The sequence below is a fragment of the Centroberyx gerrardi genome, chromosome 11 (assembly GCF_048128805.1).
Source record: "Centroberyx gerrardi isolate f3 chromosome 11, fCenGer3.hap1.cur.20231027, whole genome shotgun sequence".
NCBI lineage: Eukaryota > Metazoa > Chordata > Actinopteri > Beryciformes > Berycidae > Centroberyx > Centroberyx gerrardi.
Genome location: NC_136007.1, coordinates 29,448,494 through 29,465,189, shown reverse-complemented (window position 1 = coordinate 29,465,189; position 16,696 = coordinate 29,448,494). Strand labels below are relative to the sequence as shown.

Here is a 16,696-nt window from a genome sequence, read left to right as displayed (position 1 = left end):
TCTTTTCCTAGAGTTTGCCCCGGGTGCCCTAACTCACTTTCAAGACTCCACCTAGCAGCATTTTTATAGGTTCTCTCCTTGCTTCACCAAAGTGCTCATCAACATTTTCTCTCGCAGGAAAAGAGGCATTTGATCTGATGTGTTGTTGAAAAGGGCTTTCCTTTGGTCTCTGCTACATCAGAGGTAAGAACCAGGTGATCTGTGAAATGGGAAACTATCTTTGACAGAAACATCAGACAGGGTCCGGACAGAGTGTCCAGTCGTTTGACAAGCGAACCACCTCATGTAGTGGTTGGTCAAGATGATGAGACTCCCTCTGTCTGAAACTGATAGGGCTGATCAGTGTTGAAGAGACCTGAGCACCTGGGTGCTGTGTGTAGGGGTTACATCTGTTTTGACGTGTCTGAATGATGTTATCGCAACAATGTGCTACTACAAATTTCATAAAACATTCTCTATTTTTGTTATTGTAAAAATGTAGGGAATTACTGAAAATGGGATAGCAACCAGCATTAATGATACTACTACTATTGTTATTGCTGCTACTACTATTACTACTGCTACTACTACTACTATTGCTACTGCTACTACTGCTACTATTACTACTACTACTACTATTATCACTACTACTACTATTATCACTACTACTACTATTACTACCACTACTATTACTATTACTATTGCTACTGCTACTACTGCTACTATTACTACTACTACTACTATTATCACTACTACTACTACTACTACTACCACTACTATTACTATTACTATTGCTACTGCTACTACTGCTACTATTACTACTACTACTACTACTATTATCACTACTACTACTACTACCACTACTATTACTATTACTACTACTACTGCTACTGATACTACTGCTACTATTACTACTACTACTACTATTATCACTACTACTACTACTACCACTACTATTACTATTACTACTACTACTGCTGCTACCACTACTATTACTATTGCTACTGATACTACTACTGCTACTAATACTAATAATTATCCTAATTGTTTAACATCTTTTTAAAAAAAAAGTTAAAAAGCGTTGTAAAATAAAAATAAGCAGGGAATTGAATGAATGAATGATTGGCTAAGAGTAGAAGACTGTTGTGCTGGGCAGCTCCCAGTGTGAATGTGTGACTGTATGAGGGTGAAGCATCCATATCTACAAATCATGTGGCACACTGATGGATAAGCAAACTGACCATGATTACAACAAAGCCATACACAAGTCAAATTCAGTATCCATTATTTGATAAATAGCTATAGTAAAATTGACTCCCTGTTCAGACCATGTGCTGTGGTGAACAAGATACTTAACAAATTGCTGACCATATTCATGGCTGTTTTTTTAAATGCTCCACTCTATTGTACCTGGTGGACATTAATATTGCTGGCAAAAATCATTTAATCAATCAGTATTATCTAGAGATTGCTTAATTTAGAAACTTTAATTTCCTGAAAATGATCATGAGATGATAATTTTCCTGAAAAGGGCTCATCTGTTATAATCATTATTTGTAATTGGCATGAAAAAATGTAATAATCAGTAAATATTCATATGTATTAGACATTGCAAATACTGCTGATACTGGTTTTTGTTCTTATTAGGCTTATTTGGGGGTGAAATTGGTCTTAAATTAGATTTTTACTCATTCACAGAAAACGAGACTAAGTTCTTAGCTTTTATAACTTGCATTATAAATCTTGATATTTTTATTCTTTGACTACCTGGATTGTCTAGGCTCTGCTGTAGAATGGCTGATAATCTTATTTGATGTATGCCGTATCAATCTAGGATTTATTGTCATGCCAGATGCATGAAGTCCCACAAAAATCCTTGTTACCTTTCCCCTTGTCTCACCTCTTGTTTTCTGCGGTCTACAGAGTGTCACTATAGCATTAGTTTTTAAGCCCCCAGTTGCAATAAGAATTGTAGCACAAAGCGGCTTAGAAGCTTTGGCCTTTTTGTCTATCCCATCTTTTCCCCCACATACCCTGCAGTTCCTTCACACCTTCTCTAGGGGGCACACCCAGCAGTCTGACTAACACTGGTATGAGAGGATAATTGCATCCAGTGTTGTATGTCAGGGGTTCTCAAACATTTTCATGTCACAGATGTCCAAATAAACACACATTATGATCATGGGCCCCCATATAATACAATGTATTCCCAGGGATCCATATGGTAGTTGTTGATTTAGTATTGAATTATAGAACTGGGAAGATAATAGTAGTGAGAGCAAAACCTATTATTACAGTAGTCATATGGTATTATTACAAATAGGAATATTTGTGCATCCATTTACTAGGACTAGACTTATACTAATAGCTCAATGTAGTGTTAGTGACATCCTGCTGATTTCTTTGCGAGCAACATTATAATGATGTGTTCATCCATTCACACTTTTTTAAGAATCAGTTTTATTGACCAAGTAAGTTTCCACATACTGGGAATTTGACTCATGTAGGTCACAATGCATTTTATAAATGCCGTAAATTTAAAAAGTAGTTTATAAAAAAATCGTAGAGCAGAAATTTAGGGATTAGATCTCTTAGGTGTAGTATGTGTAAAATGGGTGCTTAAGTAAAAAATAGTATATAAAAAAGTATAACCAGTATATCAAAAAATGAAAAATAGAAATTTAGGAATTACATTAAGCAATAACACTGACTTAATAACACTTAAGCAATAACATTCACACACCAATTTGCACAACATTAACAACATTTTTTAAATGCTATCAAACCCTCACAAAGATACAAGGTTTGGGTTTTAATTTAATAATTAGATTTTGGCCCTTTGCAAACATAAAAAATAGTTTGCTGTTGCTCAACAATAAACATCCTTGCTTGCTTCACTCCATTCCAATGTTAACAAGGAGTTATAGTTCGTATATTGAGGTTATAAGCGCTCATGGAACAGCTCTCGTCCAATCACAATGTGCGGTGTAATGTAATGTAGAATAAACCGTAAACCCAGGTTCAGAGTAGAGTGAATCAAAGCAGCGTTCCTCTCTTTGGGTCATTGTTGTTTCAGTGGGTTGACGTCATATTGTGCTTGGATTACAGTGTCACTTTTGTGGCCAACGTGACACTTGTCCCTCTCTCCTCTATAAACCATCAGGGCCATAGACTACCGGTCCCTGGCACTGCCACCTCGGATACCCACTGCCTGGCCAGCCCCGCAGAGAGTTGGCAGGGCATTGCCTTCTTCCCACCGCCGCAGTAAAGGCTTAAGGTACCTGTGAGCGTGTGAATGAAGTCCATTTCATAGATACACCTGGAAAAGAGGCATGAAATAACACAGGAGAGGCGTACACTCATGTAGACACAAGGTATAGCTAGTTAATTTGATCAGAAATCAACAAAATCGACTGGTCTTCTTGACTGTGGAGTGATATGATTAGATATGAAACAGAACTCACGTGTTCATTGACCAATCAGAATTGAGTACTCAACAAATCTATGTAACGATTATATGTAGATGATAATATATGGACATTTGTGCCTTTAATTGTAATTGTTTTTTTGGGTGACAGGCTGAGCAATAAAGCTAGATTAATTATTGTATTTACATTGGGGGATCACATAGGGCAATTTTCCAGCTTTGGGGGGTGGGAGGGGGGACTGCAGCTGAATGAATGTAAAGCAAACACTGTCTTTCATGTCACGTCACTTTAAAGCTGCACTAGGCAAGATTTTTTATGTAAAAATACACCCGTCTTATCAGCTTATCAAAGTGGCAATAATTGAGACGCCATACATTTGCCCTGTTTGGCCAAATTAAATTCTGGTGGATATGGTCACTGGTCAGAAATGTTCTCCACACAAGTGACGAACTGAAACTTTAGAGCGAAATCCAAAAGAGTTTTCCTAAGCAGCAGTGAGCGAGTGCTTCAAAGCAGACCTGGAGAGTTCGGCAGTAAGATGGAACAGCATTAAACTGGTGTGACTGCTTTTCCTCTGCATACCTGCTTAGGGCTGGAACCATGGATTCGTCCTCCGATGAAGAGGAGGTGCGCACCTTCGTCCAAGTGATCGCCGAGAAGTACAACCCGGAGAACTTCCCCTACTGCCGTGGCCAAGGCATGGGGGTAGTGGTGCTGCCCAGCCCTCCGGGATCACCCACCAAAGGTGAGAGATCATTTAGGTCGGTCTATTAGGGTTATATCATTTTTATGTCCGTGATGGAGCCGTGTTCACTTGACAGAATAAAATGTAAACAATTCTCTTGAAAGCACAGTAAAGGGTAGAAATAACAGGAGTTTCCCTGTTTGCAGACCGTCTGTTCCTGCCCAGTGTGCTGGTGCTGAATGACTGTGGAATCAGCAAAGCCGGTGACAGGGCAGAGGTGGCGGCTTTCTGTGCCCATGTGGTAGAACTGGACCTGTCCTACAATCAACTTAAAGACTGGGGGGAGGTGGGTGGCCTGAACTCTGTGCCAAAGATGTTCTAGTGAAAATTAGCTTGCTCATTCTAAATGTGTGAATGAGTGAGCGGTTAAACACAAATAACTGCAGAGTAATCATGGCTCAACATCAAGTATTTTTGAGCATTTGTCCTTTGGGCAGATAGACAGAGTTTTTACCTATTCAAATGCCTTTCAGTTTTCCAGTTTAAAAAAGTAGTAATCTGAGGCATGCAGAGAATTCTTATTGTTGAACCCTGATAGATTATTCCAGTTGGTATATGATAAATCACATTATTTGAACCTCCAACTATTGTTACTGTTTATTTTCTTTCGACCTTATGTCACTTGCTGGATGAGAAAGGCATTTACTATTGCTCAAGTAATTTGACAGTATGGTTGCAGTAACTTTTTACATGGCAAACAATCTAAAGTCTGTTAGGGTGCATGTATTTGAATGTGCACATGCTTCTGTACCCTTCTATTATTCCAGTAATAAAATATTATCCCAAAATGATCTGCTAAAAACAGTTTTTAGTCAGGAATAGTTGCCTTCTGTGACTACTAATGAAAGCAGCTCAGGGAAGGACATTTATGGAGTTTAAATAAATAAATTATTCAATATTTAAGGAAGGAAATGTTTGTCAGAAATAAATCTGTTTTGTTCAATAAATAATTCAATATATAAACAAACAATAATAACCCCCTTATTGGTTTAATTAGCATATGTTTGCGTTGATTTCTCACAGATATGGTTTTGCACCACAAAATAACATACCAGGGATGGGTAAAAAATGAAAGCCCTTTTGAGTTTTCTTTTCCACTTGTTTTTGGGTTGCCAGATCTGCACCATCGTCTCCAACATCCCCCACCTGGACTTCCTCAATCTGAGCATGAACCCTCTGCGCGGCGTGGAGCTGGAGCCCAGCCTGGCCGAGGTTTTCTCCAGGGTCCGGCGACTCGTCCTCATCAATACACACGTCAGCTGGGACACCGTGCACACGCTCACGCAACACACACCAGAGTAAGTGATGGAAATGATATGTGTTGATGTTATCCTCATCCTCACTTGCATCGGTGTAGTGTTCAGTAGGGTTAGACCGATATATACGGGGCTTTTATTAAAAATCGGATATCAGCCAGTTAGTGTCGTCTGCCTCCGATATGATGGATATGATTTGGGTATACAGTGGATATGATGGTCTAAATGCTGTTTCAGAGGCTTTTCAACCCTGACAAGAATAAAATTAAAGAAATTAAAGAATAAAACAGTGAAAGCTTCTATTTTTGTTTAAATGTTTTGCCATGAAAATGGCCAAATTTAAAGAATATTGACTGAATATTGATTGAATATTGGCACAAAATAATGTTTATTGGCAGCTTTAATCCAAAAAAGATACCATGTATTGGCCCTCAAATACCCATATTGGTCAAACCTTCCTAATTCAGCCCCACCTCACCTTACAGGCTGGAGGAGCTCTTCCTGTGCCTGAACAGCTACAACACTGTGTTAGAGTCCCAGACGTCCTGCCCGTCCCTACGCCTGCTGCAGATTACGGACAACCAGCTACAGGAATGGACAGAGGTCAGGAAGTTTGGACTGATGTACCCCAGTCTGGACACGCTGGTGCTGGCCAACAACAGCCTGAGGTCTGTGGACGACACTCAGGAAACACTGCAGCGCCTCTTCCCTAACCTGCGCAGCATCAACCTCAACAACTCAGGTCTGAGCTTTGCCCTGCTTTTGTGTACTGTTGATAAAGGCATAATAGCTCTTTAAAGCAGCTAGTGGAGGATGAGTAGAAACAACTGCAGAGAGGGGTGGAGGTTTTTTTTACATGACCCCAGAAGCCCTCTAGTGGCTCGTCCATGCCATAGGCGTTTGAGCTCTACATGGTTCACTCCGTTAAAATTATTTTAATGTCATGTCAGAATATCTTAAAGTGTGTTAACGGCCACATTACAAAAGTTGCAAACAAATATGTGTTTTTTATGACCCATGGCCACAAATGACTCAATTCTCAAGTTAAATACTTATGCAGTTGTATCTGTTATTCAGGGCTGGGCAAATGGGAGGATATTGGGAGGCTGAATTTCTTCCCTAAGCTGGAGGAGGTCAAGGCAATGGGGATTCCCTTACTGCAGCCCTACACCAACCAGGAGAGACGGAGCCTCACTGTAGCACAGTGAGTCTGCACACACACACACATGTCAAACATTTCCCGCCGTATACATATACATTTATTTACAGTTGTCACATTTACACATGAACACACATAACGTTTGACTGTTGCCCCTCAATGCAGGCTTCCATCTGTGTCGGTGCTGAATGGGAGTGCAGTGTCGGATGGAGAGAGAGAGGATGCAGAGAGGTTTTTCATCAGACACTACCAGCACGGTCCGGAAGAGGAGCTTCCTGAGAGGTACTCAAACACATGCATGTCTTTTACAACACACACACACTTATTTTAAAGGCGTGGGGGGGTATCTTTAGAGATGGATAATCTAATTCAATTCAATTCAATTCAATTCAAAAAACTTTATTTATCCCCGAGGGGCAATTCCTGAAGCAGGCATAGTAAAAGGACACAACAAACAGGACATATAAGACAAACATGATAGACAAGCAGTGGCCACGTGGCAGAGACAGTACAGTACACAGCAGTGACAATACATGACAGTGGCAGTGACCGTGTAGCAGATATCAAATGTCCAGCAGTAATAATAAATAATATAAGAGTCTTAAAGTGCGAAAGAGTGGTGGCCGGCATAATGGGGGGGGGGGGGGGGGGGGACTGTGGCAGACCAGTAGGTGTGGGGATTAATCCCAGGCGAGGGAGGAAGAGGGGGCCCGGGGCAGACTGGAGTTTAGTAGGCGAACAGCCTCATATATGAAGACTGCCTTCCTCCGTTTAGTCCTAGCTGCAGGGCAGCGCAGACGCCTACCAGAGGGCAGCCATTCGAAGGCCCTGTGTAGGACATGGGTGGGGTCCTGTAGGATGGAGTGGGCTTTCTGGAGCGTTAGCTGATCATGCAGTGAGGTCAAAGACCGGAGGGGGTGGCCTATGATTTTGGAGCAGGTGTTCACATTATTCTGGAGGCGCTTCTTGTTGTGGATCTAATGCTTTGTCCTTGTTCACAGTAAAAAGGTTAAAATTGTACTATTTGTAGTTTTGCCAAAGTTGTGTTTAGAAAAACAAAATGTTGCCTCTCAAACAGGCCAGTCAGAACATGGTTGGTTTGTAGTGTAGTAAGCTGACTTAACTGGAGTCAACCAATCATCTTACATTTATGGCAGGGGGAGGGGGGGGGAGCTAGTACTGTCAGCCAATCAGAGCAGTGTCTCTTTCAGGCTGCTAGGAACGCCTCCAAAATGGCTTTTAGCTCTTCAAGTGGGCGAAGAGCACTAGAGAATATATTACCAAAAATATAAATTATATTCACTTCACTGGTGAGTTACATAGACTCAAGTTAAGGATATAAAATTGTAGGAAAAGCTTTCATCAGATTTCCTTGTCCCAGTTAAAGGTGCTATGTGTATCATTTTAACATCAATAAATCATTACCACATTAATTTTGCGACATTAGTATAGTTACCATAAACAAACAAGACCACTGCCTAGAGGATTGTCGGCCTCTATCAGCCTCCACACTGCATTTTACATTGTGAGCCACTGGGTCGGCTTTATTGGTTCTGTTATCAGCTCTCATCCTTCTTCTTGCTCTTCAAAACAAATGGAGCAACGCTAGGGAGTGGGAGGGGGGCAAGTAGCAACATCCTCTTTGCAACAGGGAGCAACGGAGATAATGCGAAATGTAGTCTTAATTTTGAGAAACGCACAGGAAAAATTCTGTTTAATAATCTGTTAAAAAAACAATGTACCTTGTATTTTTGGGCTCATTTTGTAGTTTGGTGGTGTATTTTTCTTACTCCTGTGGATAACTGGCCAAACATAGATGATGTGACGTTGAAATACTTTCAGCATAGCTACAATGGAGTTTAATAGCAGAGAAATTTTCAGTGGTAAACGTCAGGTTTTGGTGTCAGTCCCTCAGAATCAAAGAGCAAGGGCTTCTTTCTAGAGCCGCCATTTTGCACCGACGTTCAATAATCATACAGGGAGAAATCCATCGTAGAAAAGGAGAAAGACCAGTTTCTCCACTGATAGCAGCCTCAGTAGACCAGAATACAATGCAGTTTTGAGTAACGGATGCAACTCTCAGCCACACGTGGAACAAGTTCAGGCATGTTCTCTGGGGCTTGTTGAAAGGCATTCGAGGAAATGAGGAAATCATTAACTGGAGTAGAAGCAAACAAGGCAGGTTAAGGGAGAGTGGGTACAACAAAAAGGCAAATTACAACTCCTGGAATCCTTTGAACATCACAGACTGATGATATTGAACGGTATAAGAATATCTGAGGGTGAAATTTTCCTTCTTAAAGTTTATGATACTGTATTTTGGATGAGAAATCAGAGAAGAGGGCATTAGTCTAATCTACTTATAATAATCGGCTTGTACTCATTTCTCAGCCAAATTTTTCAATTACCTATCTGGTGACATGGTTCATGTCTTTGAAAGCTCAGGTCAGTCTCCCTAATTACTCTAGGGTTTCTGATATGTTCCTTGTTTTTTTTAAAGTCAAGAAAGTTAAGCGGGCAGAAATAGACCTTTTTTAGGGCTTTGATCTTAGGACATGCGCCTCAATTTTGTCCTTGTTTTAACCCTATAGAAAATTTTGGGACATCCCGGAAAGTAGTTTTTTGTTTTTTTATCTTTACTCACCCAGGTAAGGTTTCCTAGCGTTTAAAGGACACTTAGTTGACAGTAGTTGATGAAGAATAGAAGAGCATTACTCATTCACTCGTTCACATTCATTACTCATTCATGTTCCCTACGCAGATTTCTTTCCCGGCCATTCCAGTAACCTTCACAAGTCACAAACCTGTTTCTCTTCCCTTTACCCCTGCCATTGTCCCCACGTTTCTATTGTCAATGCAGTATAACAGTGAGTTCAGTGAGTCCAGGAGACAGAGAGAGAAATAAAATAAGTTGTAGTGACTAATATTTCTGTATAATTTCCTGAAGGGAGTACAGGTTGAAGGAAAGATCTACGCATCGGTGTTTAGAACAGCAAATGTAAAAGCTTTTATGAATTGGATATAGGTTGAATCACAATTAATTGATATTAATTGGCGATATAGAGTAGCAAAACGGACACTTATTTTTATAAGTTTTTTTATTTTTATAAATAATAATATTTTAAGCTTAAGTTCAAGAACCCAAGACCATGTGCTCTGATGCAGCCCAGGTACATTTCTGTGCTTATGAGTGTTTAGACACTTCAGTTATGAAGTACTGTTGATCGTTGGTCGTAGCAGAATATATTAGGCAGTTGTCCACCTCTAATTTGATGGATATGATGCAATTTGATTACACGTTTATTGTAGAATTGATAAATACTTCACTGGCTGTCTGTGGGAAACCCTTAACCTGAATTGATGATAATGCAACATTTTGATTGGATTCCACACAAGTATCCAGGAATAGGTTTTTATAATTATTGGTATTACTGCTTTGCTGGGTGTCAGTGGAGAGCTTCAGAGTTTCAGAGGCTTTTCCATCCTGCCGGTAAAATTCTGGCATTAGGAAACACTGAATACTTGTAATTCTTTAGAGTTTTTTTGGCATGAAAATGGTCAAATTTGCCACAAAATATCATCTATCGGCAGCTTCAATCTAAAAATATTGCTATCGACTTTCAAAAACCCATATCATATGCAGTATTAGTGAAATATATCGGAACTTGGAGTGGAATATACAGTTAACATAGTTGCACACTCCCTCTCCACTTACAGTAGAAGACTCTCAGCTCTGTGAATACCTGCCAAGTCGTACCTCTAACAATGGCAACAACCCACTCATTGTGTCTTCAATATATTTATATGATATAATTTTTGGAAAGGCCTGCTTTAGGGCCCTGGCGCGGCTAAAATAATTGCCCGCACTCTCCATCGGCTGCATTCCACTTAACCTCAGCAGAATGTGGGGGAGGGATTTCTGAAGGAAGGTGCGGTCCCTGACTGGGGGAAACTAACCTTTGGGAGACAATGCCACCAGTCTCTCCCCACTCAATGAGTCCTTTGTGCCGGGAATTCTCTGATTGGAAAACCGATACACAAGGTAGCAGGTTGATTTTTTTTTTTGTTTTTTTTGTTTTTTTTTGTGTATGTATACACCTCCTCTGTCAACTTCAAACCTTAAGTTGAGAGATTGATTTGTTTCCTGATGTCACTGGAGCTGGCATAGCACTGCTTCATCATGAATTGTCTACCTAATTATGGCAAAGTGCTCATTTGGATGTGAAGGACAAGGGGCGAGTATATGTATATGAGGGGGAAATTACATTTTTTGTGAATATTTTTCTGCACTGCAACCATCCAAAGGCCTCCACGCATTTAACTGTATCCACGTTTAACTTTCTCTTCCCATTTCTTCGTTTCATCGCTTCCTCCTTATAAACGGCATATTCATGGCCTTGGTCCCACGCCAGTTTCTCAGTGTAGATCCTGGGTTAGGGATCGCCGTGACTGCGTGCGGGTGTTATGGGGGGTGTTGGACACGGTCGCTAAGCAGTGGACACACTGCTATCCCCTTTCGATTCGGATGGGGCCGTGGCCTGACTACCCCCAGAGATCAGAGCCTGCAGGGTGGGTCACAGCCTCTCAGGTGAACACACAGATCTGACACAGCCTGGCTTTGAGTAACCATAAACTCAGCCTTAAACCACAACTCGGACTGCAGACACGGACATATCTAAACCACTTTGGAAACGGTCAGAGGTAGAAAAGTAGATACATTTAGGGCAATGGGGTAAGGGGTTAGCTGTACTCAAAAAAGCTTGAGGGACGAGTTGCCAGTATTTCAATAAGGAAACAGAAAAAATGAAAGAAATGTGTTTGCTGGAAAGGAGGGATTAGTTGCGAGGAAAGAGTGAAAGAGCAGACTGGCTCGGAATAGAAATCCGAGAGTCCGAGTAGCCTTAGAATAAGTAGAGAGGGACTGAAAGGGGAGTGGGCCTGGAAAAAGTGGATTTTGAGGGCAAATCGGGGGGGGGGGAATGAGGAAATCAACATTTCAACTTTTTAAGCAGGTCATCTTTCAACTGGAGAACTCGAGAACAGTAAATGAGAGAATGAGATAGTATGAAACGCCAGAGGAGAAGTCGGCAAAGATCTGGGCTAGATAGCATCTGTATTAGCCCCAATACTTTCAGCTGTACACAGCTATTGGCGCTGCTACTTTTTGCCTCAATTACCAAAGATTATCGGAAAGACATTTGGAATGCGTGCTTGTTATCACTTGCCAGAGTATTTGTCTCGTTATATACCTTGCTTACCACATGAAATGAGGCCTTTTAGCTAAATGGCCGCTCATAGAATGGCACTTTGTGCACTGTGGCCTTAGAGGAGAATTCCCAGGGTGGACCGGGAGTTTTGGCCTGAAACCCCAGGCCAGGGGATTTGCTTTGTGGGGGAGTTTTTGGGGAGGGAAGGGAAATTGCTTTGATTGGCCCAGCTGTTACAGTAGCTTTGAAAGCACAGGCCTTTTCTCCTGGATTTTATTTAATCGTTCCTGGGCCCTTATCTCTAGCCTGCATTCCCCCGAGGTGGCAGAGAGCTTTCTCACGGCAAGCGAGAGGCAGAGAACTCAGTGTTTCGCTCCCTCGCAAACACTCGCACACATACACGCACACACACATTTACTCAAACACTCAAATGAACACACATTGTCCTTTTATAATAATTTACAACATATTGTTATCCCTCTCCTTGTTATTTAGTGGTCTACACCGCATAAACGTATGTGATGTGACATGAACCCTGCTTTCTCCCAGGTACCACGTCCTCGTATCCAAGTACGGCCATCTGGCCCCGCTGGCAGAGGTGGACTTGAGCCCCCGCAGCGCCACGGTGGATGTCCGCTGGGGCGAGCGGGTGGAGGCGGTCAGCCTCCGTCTGGAGCAGACGGTGGGGGAGCTGAAGAAACAGCTCAAAGCCCTGCTGCAGCTTCCCACCAACGGGACCAGGCTCTTCTACATCAACCGGGAGATGTGCTCGTTCCTGGGGCCCGAGGAAATGAAGTACGGCTGCCGGGCCCTCCATTCCTACAGCATCCGGGACGGTGATGAGATACTAGTAGTGCCCAAACTCAAAAATCGCTGCAGCTCCTCAGACTTTTGACTCAGCAGGCTTGGTGGAATGGGGAAAAAGGGACCTCAGGAATTTTAGAGAGTGAACACCCACTGGATACTAAGCTTTCGTGTTGAGCCTTTTTTTATAAGAAAAGGGTGATTTTTCATCAGCCTTGAATGTAAAGATGTTGGTCAGAAACCTCCACCATATTAAACAAGTTTATACAGCAGTGTGTAGTATAAGTATATGTGCACATACACTTTAACACAGAGGTCCAGATTCACTAAGGTTGCATTGTGCCTCAGTTGCTTGAGCTAAGAGCACAGAGTTCATTAAGAGTTCATTATTTGTTCATTAAGCCTATTTTAGGCTTAATGAACAAACAATCCAATGATGCAAGTCCATATAAAATTCTAATTAATAAAAGGCTTTCATATAATTGGAAACGTGGCACAGCTTTCAGGCCTATTTGATCTACTCTATGCTTCTCTTTAAGCCTATAGAATTTTCAATTTCTTGAAATTTCGTGAAAGGCAAGTGCTTCTCTCAAAGGGAATGTGACAACAAAATCTCACATGTCAGAAACCTGGCAACTCAGTGGGCAGGTGTGAGAGAGGGACAGTTTAAATGTTCTCCCCTGCACCACCCCAACTCAGAGCTACTCGCATAGTTTTTGTCTTGGCTGAAAGACGCTGAAGATGCTCTTCTCTGTGTAAACCTAGTAGTAAATCTGGACCAGAGTCTATTCATTAGAAATGCATTTTCTCTGCATGAGTATTAGCATAGGTAACGTAGTCCTTTCCCACTTTTTACTGTCATTCACCCGGGTCTCTTTTCACACGAGGCGTGATACCAAGTGAAATATTTTGAGACAACCCTAGAGCTGAAATCAGGAATGCAGGAGTGCAGAGGATAATAGGACTTGTGCACACGGACCACACGGGAACCGCTCACCTCAACTCAGTTAAGACGCGCCGGCAGAAAGATGAGACAACACCGAGGTGAGCCTGGGTCTGGGAGAGAGAAAAGAAGGGGTGTCGGATGCTCGAGTTACTGCGGGGTCTTCTTGTTGTCCACCCCATGAATGAAGTAGCTCTCTCTCTCTCTCTCTCTCTCTCCCTCTCTCTCTGCAAAGGCTGTTAAGGAGAGATGGTGAGGCCCGGTCTATATGGTAACCGTACACTGGCCGCTGTGTCACGGCCACTTCCCCTGCATTTAGGTGACAATGGGTTCACCCAACAGGCTGTTGCCCTCCACCCATTCACCTCAATCTCTCCCTTACATCCGTCTCACTCACCCAACACCTCCACCGTCTGCTCTTTCACAGGACCTGGGGTCACGAGCTTTTCCGTCGGCTCACATTGTCAAATTATTGTTTTCAAAATTGATGATGTGCTGTTATTTGCGGAGAGGTGTCAAGATTCCTTATGCTATTGCAGCTAGCTTTATACTTTTTTGTTTTATTTTGGTTACATTTCAGTCTTTTACACTATGGGTTGGATTCAGACTTTAACTTAAAAGATCCACAAGGCAAGATTTGTATGTAAAACACAGCCATCCTATCAGTCTAAATCACACAATGGGGCTGCAACAGAGGAGAGCGTCCCATCCCCACTAATTGAGATGCTGTAGCTTCGTCCTATTTGCCCAAATTCAGTTCTAGTGTCGGGTATGGACACTTCTCCGCCACAGTAAATGACAAATCAAAATTTAAGAGAGATCCAAAAGTGTCTCCTAAGCAGCAGTGAGTGAGTGCTCCGTCCAGAGAAAACTGGACTCACCAACATTAGATCTTTGGTATCCTTTGATGTAAAGCATCACAGAGCAGTCGGTTGGTAAACATGAGCGTGCTGCGTGCAGTTTGCAAGACGTGCACTTGAAGCAATGAATGTAAATCAAGACATGTCCACCTTTTCATTACGATACATGGATTAATTTCAGTTAATTTGTACGCTCCTATCTTTATGCATCGAAAGCCCTGCAATATGTGGAGTGCACCCATTGGTTTCCTGATGTAACCCTAACCCTACAAGAAATCTGCACTAACTAATGAACGCCAAACACATCAAACAGGATATGAAATGTTGAGTCAGAAAAACTCGAAGGAAATAAAAAATTGGAATGGTACCTAGCAATTTGGCTTTTTGAGAAGGTGTCTTGCCATTGACCATACTCGAGAATTTCATTTGTGCAAATCTACAGTGTCATATCTTCAGTTAGTGGGGATGGGACACTCTTCTCTGTTGCAGCCCCAGTTTGTGATTGATTGATTGATTTAGGCTGATGAGACAGGTGTATATTTACATAAAAACTTGCACCTTCCATTTCAGTCTTTGTGTGTTAAAATTGAAGGCACATGGTATATAAAAGGCAGTGCCTCAGCAGAAAGACAGGAAAAGGTGAAAATCCATGCACCGATTTTGCACCATACTGATGGGAAGGAATCTAAATTTGGCCCTATATAAAGTGTATTTGCTGTTGAAAAGATAACTTTAAACTACAATTCAGGAAGGTCTTTTACATTACGTCTGTTTACGTAGTCCAAGGTTAGAAGACCCACTGCCATGTATAAAGCCGTTTAATATGTTTATCGCCCAGCTTTTTTAGCGACTATGATTACATGGAGACTGCAAACGGATGATCCAAACCCAAGCAAAGTAGTCTAAATACTGGAGTGCCATGACTGTTCAGTTGATGTATGGAGATGTTGTCTGATGTAACCAGCCATTTACCTAGAGCCATTTATCAGGCAAACATTCTCCTATTGAACACAGTTATATTCTCAGATGCTCTCAAGTGTAGCTAACAAAAGTGTGTGAAAATGTGTTAAGCTTTACAGCGCTCTCCGACACAGACTTGCTTTTTGTAGATGACTGTATATCCATTTGTGGGTTTGTTTTTTCTTCACTCAAGTGCATGATATTGTTTTTTGATTGGGTGCTTGCATGGAGGGTAACAGGACAAGAGTGATGAGTCATGTTGATGTTTCAGACGTGGATCATCATGCGTTATGTCGCTTTGCATGTTGTGATCTGTTCTGATACGTTTGATTTAAACTGTTAAGGGATCTACAATTCAGGGAAAGAACTTTCCCAGTGAACTCAAAGTCATCATCCTGATCCCAGTGCTTGAGAGAAAGTTTTATGTAATGTCACGTTTTCTTTGAAGACAATTTGTAATTTTTGACAACATTTTTAAAATGATATCGGCATTACGATCTGTGCTTTCTGGCCCCTGCAATCCTCTAGTTTTCAGTATGCCAAAGCGATTATTTACAGATTTTATAATTCCTAAAAACCTAGAAGATAGTGGCTAAATCATGATGATGGTATGGCTAGCGCTGTGTAAAACACAGTTTGTGCTTAATTTATATCGCTGTCTCGCTTTCTATTGTTTTCTTAAATGACTGTACTGCCATTTTACTTGAGATCAACGTTAATGCCATATCTGGTACAAGTGTATAATGGTGCTTTCACGTTTTGTTTCATCTTAAAGAAACAGAAATTCTAATTTTGTCATTACAGTTTTTGTTGTTTTACATGTTTAAAGATGTGAGCAGTAAAATAAAAAGTAAAATTTACCACTTGCAGAAAACTCTTTCTACATATCACATGTATTGTACATGAAATCTTGAATCTGAACATGCCTGGAGTCTGTCAGAAACTTGAGTAGCTGCTAGTCCATTCTTTTACTACAGCTGAGCCACCAAAGGAATCACAGCCAATGGTCGTCACTGTAGAAAACTGAACTACAGTAATCCAATTTTGTGCACTTCCCTCTATTCTTTCCACTGTGGAACAATTCTGTGAATGCATTTCGGCCTCCATACTGCCTGTCCAATATATTTGAAGAGAAATTGATCATGCAATAGAGACAAGAATGTACACAATGTACTTACTCTTAATTAAACTCAGAGTGGAAAAAAATGAATAGTGTAATTTAACACTTTAGATAGTTTTGAACAGCCACCCCAGAAGAATAGTCACTGAAAAATCAACACTTACACTGGAAAAAGTGCTGTGCAAGCTTACACAGTTCATTAGGTCACTGAAAAAAACAATGTTATCTATTCTGT

General features: G+C 41.3%; 1 protein-coding gene across 1 annotated transcript; it reads left to right on the top strand.

The window, feature by feature from the left end:
* Positions 1 to 138: 138 nt before the first annotated feature.
* Positions 139 to 16,174, top strand: LOC139921178 (tubulin-specific chaperone cofactor E-like protein). Its single transcript, XM_071911343.2, has 9 exons — positions 139 to 183; positions 3,143 to 3,256; positions 3,998 to 4,152; positions 4,299 to 4,438; positions 5,269 to 5,450; positions 5,894 to 6,150; positions 6,486 to 6,612; positions 6,733 to 6,849; positions 12,324 to 16,174. The coding sequence occupies exons 3-9, from the start codon at positions 4,008 to 4,010 to the stop codon at positions 12,667 to 12,669; spliced, it is 1,314 nt and encodes a 437-aa protein (XP_071767444.1). The 5' UTR covers positions 139 to 183; positions 3,143 to 3,256; positions 3,998 to 4,007; the 3' UTR covers positions 12,670 to 16,174.
* The last annotated feature ends 522 nt before the right edge of the window (positions 16,175 to 16,696 follow it).

Coding starts and splice junctions, on each gene's coding strand:
- LOC139921178 (XM_071911343.2), top strand. CDS start 4,008: ATGGATTCGTCCTCCGATGAAGAGGAGGTGCGCACCTTCGTCCAAGTG. Junction 4,153..4,298: donor TCCGGGATCACCCACCAAAG/GTGAGAGATCAT, acceptor CCCTGTTTGCAG/ACCGTCTGTTCCTGCCCAGT. Junction 5,451..5,893: donor CTCACGCAACACACACCAGA/GTAAGTGATGGA, acceptor CTCACCTTACAG/GCTGGAGGAGCTCTTCCTGT.